The 7,704-nt window shown below is 38.0% G+C and overlaps 1 protein-coding gene across 1 annotated transcript; it reads right to left on the reverse strand.

The window, feature by feature from the left end:
* Positions 1-1,060: 1,060 nt before the first annotated feature.
* LOC138666309 (olfactory receptor 6B1-like) lies at positions 1,061-2,005 on the reverse strand. The gene has a single exon (XM_069754562.1). It carries the CDS (start codon positions 2,003-2,005, stop codon positions 1,061-1,063), a length of 945 nt encoding a protein of 314 aa, XP_069610663.1.
* Between the last annotated feature and the right edge of the window lie 5,699 nt (positions 2,006-7,704).

A 7,704-nucleotide genomic window follows, 5' to 3' on the forward strand; every position in this document is an offset into this window, starting at 1 on the left:
GCCCAATCAAGTATTGAGTACATTTTCTGAACATACATTTTAGTAGGCCAACATTTCAGACTTTAAAATCATTTTTCAAGCTGGTGTTATAAAATATTCTAATTTACTGAGATAGTGACTTTTGGGTTTTCATTGGCTGTAAGCCATAATCATCAACATTAACAGAAATAAACACTTGAAATAGATCACTCTGTAATGACTCTATATAATATATGATTTTCACTTTTTTTTTATTGAAGAACTGAAACAAATTAACTTTGTGATGATATTCTAATTTAGTGTGAAGCACCTGTATATTTATGATTGGCCACAGAACAGCCAGACCATGATTCAGACGTTTGTCGAAAAGTGTAGGTCCCAGTCTCTTTCTTCAACTGCGCTATTGCCAAAATGCTTTTGGAGCACTTTTTAACAGCTAATAAAAGCTAAATTTTATATACATGTATTCAAACCTTTTTTTGCTGAATCCTCCCTAACTTAATCATTACAGGAAATGTTTAACATCTCTAATTGCAAACAAAGGTTTCTGTTCAAAATATGAAGTTCTGTTTTTCCATTGTACCAAATACCTAATTTTCATTTTACTGCATGAAATAATTATGTAAAAATCATACAATGTGATTTTCAGGATTTCAAGATTCTGCCTCTCACAGTTGAAGTGTACCTATAATAAAAATTACAGACCTCTCCATTCTTTATAGGTGGGAAAACTTGCAAAATCGGCAGTGTATCAAATACTTATTTTCCCCACTGTATGATGACTGACTTTTTCTGGAGCATCAGGAGAGATTGTCCACAGAACACGCCATGAAAATACATAAGTGTACTTTAAATAAACATTAAATTCAGGTTACTTTTTGCATTATTTTACATAGTATGTACATTTTGTATGGTTTTGGAGACAAAGGAAGGTTATCTTAGATGAAGCTTAAAAAGTTGTTGTGGTAAAGAAATACTGGGGTCACTTTTCAATTCAGAGGCCAAAAACATGTGTCAGATCAAACTCAATGAGAATTGTGTTTCCCAATGATATCACAGAAAAAAAGATAGAAATAACCTTTTATGGTTCTGCGTTTTTTGAAAATAGCATTTTTCTTAAAATTTTCTGAACTTCCTTATTCCTTAAACAGTATATCATTGGATTGAGTAAAGGTGTTATTACCGTATATATAACAGATACCAGCTTGTTATAATTGAATGACCTAGCCCTATTTGGCCTTGCATACATAAAGAGGGTGGCTGCATAGAATATAACAACTACTACCAAATGAGATGTACAAGTCGAAAAAGCCTTTTGTCTCCCACTGGAGGTTGGAATAGAAAGAACAGTGTTCAGAATGGAGCTGTAAGAGACAAATGTTAGCATCAATGGTATCAAAAGTATGAGTAAGGCCAATGCGAAGTCCACAAGTTCAGCTAACATCATACCTGTACAGGCCAGATTGAGTATTGGTGAGATATCACAATAGAAGTGATTTATAACATTCAAATTACAAAAAGTGACTCTGGAAATGTAATATACTTTAATCAGTGATATAAGAAAGCCGATGAGCCAAGATCCTAATGCCAAGAGGACACAGAAATTCCAATTCATAATGGTGACATAATGCAAGGGTTTACAGATGGCAACATATCGATCAAAAGCCATAACAGTCAGCAAAACACACTCGGTGCACACCAAAGCAATGAAGAAGTATAGCTGTAACATGCAGCAACTGACAGAAATTTCTCGATTTTCAACCGCAAATATGGAGAGTAGTTTGGGCACAGTGACAGTAACATACCATGTTTCCAGGAAGGAAAGGTGCCCTAGGAAAAAGTACATTGGTTTATGCAAATTGGAATTAGTCCAGATTAAAATGATAATGAGTAGGTTTTCCACAACTGTTAAAAGATAAATCAAAAAGAAAACCAAAAAGAAGAGAATTTCCAATGGCCGAGAAGTAGGGAATCCGAGAAGGATAAAGGTGCTGATGCTTTGTGTTTTATTGGAGTTGTCTTCCATTTTCTAACAAGTCCTATCAACAACAACAGTATACATGTTGCATTACTTTCTTTTATTCAATCGTCTTTCTTTACAATTAGGGATGAACCATATTCTTTTCATCTGCAAGTTTCTGAATTTAGCCTGATTAGCTGGTATATAAAATACAATTATAGAATCATTTTTTCCACTATCCTCATGCATTCAGCAAAAGCGATTCTCTAATCTGACAAATCCTATTGGTCACCGAATCAGTTGAATGGGCAAAATATTGATTGGGTTAGAACATTTGGTAACTATTAGATTTTTTTTCTACCATTGCCCAATTAAAGCTGATTTAGTTATTTTTTGTGTACAGCTCTCGCAAAAATTAAGAGACCACCACATCAAAACCCAGTCACGGGCAACCCAATCTCCAGACCTGAGCCCCATTGAAAACCTCTGGAATGTAATCAGGAGGATGATGGATAGTCACAAGCCATCAAACAAAGAACTGCTTACATTTGTGTACCAGAAGCAGTGTGAAAGATTGGTGGAAAGCATGCGAAGACGCATGAAAGCTGTGATTAAAAATCATGGTTATTCCACAAAATATTGATTTCTAAACTCTTCCTGAGTTAAAACATTAGTATTTTTGTTTCTAAATGATTATGAACTTGCTTTCTTTGCATTATTTGAGGTCTGAAAGCACTGTTTTTTTTTTAATTTTGACCATTTCTCCTTTTCAGAAAAAAATACTAAATTTATTGCTTGGAAATTCAGAGACATGCTGTCAGAAGTGAACCTGAATCCAATCAAGCACATCTGGGACATCATGTGTCATTCCATCCACCAACAGACTATCCAGGAGTTGACAGCTGCTTTAATCCAGGTCTGGAAGGGGATCCATCAGGAGAACCTCCGCCGCTTCATCGGGAGCATGCCCAGGCATTGTAGGGAGGTCATACAGGCCACACACCACTGAGCATCATTTCCTTGTCTTGAGTCATTTCCATTGAAGTTAGACCAGCCTGTAAATTGATTTTCCACTTTGATTTTGAGCATCATTCTAAATCCAGGCCTCCATGGGATATTCATTTTGATTTGCAGTGATCATTTTTTATGTTTTATTGTTCATTGTTTTATTGTTTTATTTCAGTGATATCTAGGATGTGGGATTTTAATGTTCCCATTTATTTTTTTGGGCAGTACATAGTTCAAAGGGTGTATCAGATGAGTGCTATCCAATTTTTTACAGGATAACACTCGGACCAGTGTTATTCTATGGGGCAGTGCTGATTAACTTTTTTCTCATAAAAGATTCGGCATCAGAAAAAAATTGCTGCATACTGCGATCTGAAGCATAAATTGGATGAGACTCACCCATTCAAGTCTATGGGTGGTGGGAATCATCAGGCTATACTTGAATGACACTGAGTGTAATATGATTTTTGTAGACTCACGAAGTAGATGGAGAATTTTTTTTTTCCATCTTCTTTTCACAGTGTGCTCTGATTGTCTCATGCGAGAAAATGTCACTATGCTGACAGAGTTTGATCACAGTGCCATTTACATAACTGACATGATTCTCTCAGATAAAAGAATCTACGGTCTTGTGAACCTAGCCAAAGAAGTATTCTCAACTACTGTTTGTAAATTGAACATGTGCAGTCTTATGCTTTGTTCAGAAATGGTGGATTTTAATTGCATTCGCAGTAAAGTATTAAAAAATGCATTTGAAATGGGGTCCTACTAATTCCCATTACACGTGATAGAAAAAGAATTTGCACAGATTTTAGGTAATACTGAGGAGTTTTACATTTTGTTGTGGAAAAATGCTCTGGATATCAGCTTTTTTACTATTTTTATTTTTTTTTATATAAAAAGATTATTACTAATATAATTATAATTATTACCATTGGATTTGGACATAGATTTAATGCAGTTTCACTGAAACATCCACCTAAAAAAATTCTGGTGAATGTAAACTTAAAGTATAGTTTTTTGCAACTTGTTTTAAAGAAAACCTGATTACAGGCATTTATCTTAATTATAATCACCATAAAGGCTATGTTCACATGTTGCAAATTTTAACATTTAATTTTACAGTCCCAGCAAAAGCTATGATATTTCAGAAATCTCATGCACACACATTTGATTTTTTGTCCTGACTGAATCGAAAAACTGCTGCATGTCATTTCTTTCAGCATTTTTGCAGTGTTTTTCACCCATAGAAAGCAAAGTGCAAAAACACACAAAAAAACTCAGGTATCAGGTTCTGCTGCGTTTTTAGTGAAAGAAGGAAGTACAGCAGGATGTGAAACCCATTTATTTTTGTGATTTTCCCAAGTTTAAACCATAAAGTCTTGGTCTCCTCACCTGAGAATGACAGTAAGGATTAGTATAGTTTAATTAAATTAGTGAAATGTGTAAAGTAAACATTGGCTGACCAAGGTGTGAAGTTGAACAATACCTGACCGACTCAAGGGCTGACCAAAGTGGAAAGTAAAGAGTGTCTTAAGGTACCTTCACACATAACGATATTGTTAACGATATCGTTGCTATTTGTGACGTAGCAACGATATCGTTAATGAAATCGTTCTGTGTGACAGCGACCAACGATCAGGCCCCTGCTGGGAGATCGTTGGTCGCTGAACAAAGTCCAGAACTTTATTTCGTCGCTGGACTCCCTGGAGACATCGCTGGATCGGCGTGTGTGACACCGATCCAGCGATGTCTTCACTGGTAACCAGGGTAAACATCGGGTAACTAAGCGCAGGGCCGCGCTTAGTAACCCGATGTTTACCCTGGTTACCATGCTAAAAGTAAAAAAAAACAAACACTAGATACTTACCTACCGCTGTCTGTCCTCCAGCGCTGTGCTCTGCTCTCCTCCTGCACTGGCTGTGAGCCGGAAAGCAGAGCGGTGACGTCACCGCTCTGCTTTCCGGCTCACAGCCAGTACAGGAGGAGAGCAGAGAAGCAGAGCGCAGCGCTGGAGGACAGACAGCTGTAGGTAAGTATCTAGTGTTTGTTTTTTTTTACTTTTAGGATGGTATCCAGGGTAAACATCGGGTTACTAAGCGCGGCCCTGCGCTTAGTTACCCGATGTTTACCCTGGTTACCGGCATCGTTGGTCGCTGGAGAGCGGTCTGTGTGACAGCTCTCCAGCGACCAAACAGCGACGCTGCAGCGATCCGGATCGTTGTCGGTATCGCTGCAGCGTCGCTTAATGTGAAGGGGCCTTTAGGCTGGGTTCACATTGAGTTAGTGCAATCCGTTTAGCGGATACGCCAACGGAATGCGCTAACGCAATGTCCAAAAAGGGATTGCGTTTGGCGATCCCGCTATCGCAGATGCCAGATCTGCGCTAGCGAAGAACGGACCCTGAACGCTGCAAGCAGCGTTCAAGGTCCGTCAGAAAATAATGGGACATCGCTACCGCATGTCGAAAATGGCCTACGTTAGCGATGCGTTAGATCGCGTTAGTTACATTGTGGTCAATGGGTGCGCTAACGGATCCGTTACATTGCGTTAGTTGCTACTTTTGCGCCATGTAACAGATTCCGCTAGCGGACACCCACTAACGCAATGTGAACCCAGCCTTACAAACTCAATGCTCTGTCCGTGTCTTGGGTAAATTATTCCTGACCAATTCAACTCTTCCCGCTGCTACATTTGTGTATTTTTTCATGAACTCATGTGAAGTTTTTTGTTCAGAATAGTCAGTATTTTTTCAGACATAAAATTCATTTTCCACTAAATAAATTTATAAAATTGTCCTTTTTTCCAAAATGGTTTTATGGTTTCACATATGTCTTGCATTGGTGACCTAACATCTTGCACTGTTCATGCTTCTGTGGTGGAAGCAAAGCTGAACTTTGGGATACTGAAAAACACAGCAAAAAGGCAGAAAAACCTGTTTTTTTTGTAAGCAACTTTTTTATTGCCAAAAGAGCAGGTTTTGCCTGCAACAAAAACGTGACAGGTAAACATAACTTAAGGCTTCATGTACAATGTTATATTATGGCTTTGAACAAGCTCTATGTTAAAATGAGGAATAATGCAGAATCTAGAGATGTCTATAATAATAATAATAATAATTTTTATTTATATAGCGCCGCGCCAACATATTCCGCAGCGCTTTACAAATTATAGAGGGGACTTGCACAGACAATAGACATTACAGCATAACAGAAATACAGTTCAAAACAGATACCAGGAGGAATGAGGGCCCTGCTCGCAAGCTTACAAACTATGAGGAAAAGGGGAGACACGAGAGGTGGATGGTAACAATTGCTTTAGTGATTCGGACCGGCCATAGTGTAAGGCTCGGGTGTTCATGTAAAGCTGCATGAACCAGTTAACTGCCTAAGTATGTAACAGTACATCCTGTACTGTACATACTATAAGGATTTATTGTACCTCTAATTTCATTTACATTCATATGGAGGGTTTTTCTGTTTGCAAGGAATCCGACAAAAGTAGATAGTGACATACTGCATTATGTATTGTACCCCATATGAACTTCATTATATGCCCCATTATACGCTATTCTCCCTAAAATGCATTGTTACTTAAAGAAAATGGCTTGTAATATAATGCCATATAACGTTACCATACAATGGGTGTTTGCGTGTACTCGGTACATTTTACTTAGTTTTATGTACAGAACAAAAGAAATTAGACTCACCGAAGAGATGGCCATAGAGTATAACTATACAAGCAAATTTCCTCTTTTTAAACTCACAACAGAAAATCAAATGCTCATGTTGAGATATCCATGCAGAGAACAAGACGTGGATGTTGAACACACCAAAATTTATTAGTTTATACTAATCTGGGTTACTGGTTATTGGCTGAAAAATTGTAAATTAAGTTGTTCACAAAGTCTTTTCCCCTGTGGGAAAATTCAGACATTTAAAAATAAACAATAAAAAAAAGTCTAATGAGACATAACAATGTGCAATACTTTTATGACTAGCTTCAACTATTCAAGGAGATTTTCAAAAATATGTTAAATATTCAGTAGGGTCAGTCCTAAAAACAAAAGATGCACAATACATGACCCATATTTACTTTCTACTTTATTCAATAGAATACATTATCTGCACTAAAATTTCTAGAACTCTGCTTACAAATCTGCTAAACTTAATCAAATTGCTAAAGTAGATATATACATGATGTAAATGTAAGTAAAGGATTAAGGATTTATTTTAATAGTTTACCCTGTTTACCAGTGTAAATGTAAAAAAAAAAACCACTACATACTTACATTCCGGTGTCTGTCCCCCGGTGTTCTGCTTCCCTGCGTTCTGCTTCCCTGCACTGTGTAAGCGCCAGCCGTAAAGCAAAGCGGTGACGTCACCGCTGTGCTTTACAGCCAGCCGGCGCTCAGTCAGTGCAGGGAAGCAGAACGCCGGGGGACAGACACCGGAATGTAAGTATGTAGTGTTTGTTTTTTTTACATTTACACTGGTAACCAGGGTAAACATCGGGTTACTAAGCGCGGCCCTGCGCTTAGTAACCCGATGTTTACCCTGGTTACCAGTGAAGACATCGCTAAATCGGCGTCACACACGCCGATTCAGCAATGTCTGCGGGAGATCCAGCGACGAAATAAAGTTCTGGCCTTTCTGCTCCGACCAACGATGTCACAGCAGGATCCAGATCACTGCTGCGTGTCAAACACAACGATATCGCTATCCAAGACGCTGCAACGTCACGGATCGCTAGTGATA

Source organism: Ranitomeya imitator, chromosome 1 (assembly GCF_032444005.1).
Source record: "Ranitomeya imitator isolate aRanImi1 chromosome 1, aRanImi1.pri, whole genome shotgun sequence".
Classification (NCBI taxonomy): domain Eukaryota; kingdom Metazoa; phylum Chordata; class Amphibia; order Anura; family Dendrobatidae; genus Ranitomeya; species Ranitomeya imitator.

Coding starts and splice junctions, on each gene's coding strand:
- LOC138666309 (XM_069754562.1), bottom strand. CDS start 2,005: ATGGAAGACAACTCCAATAAAACACAAAGCATCAGCACCTTTATCCTT.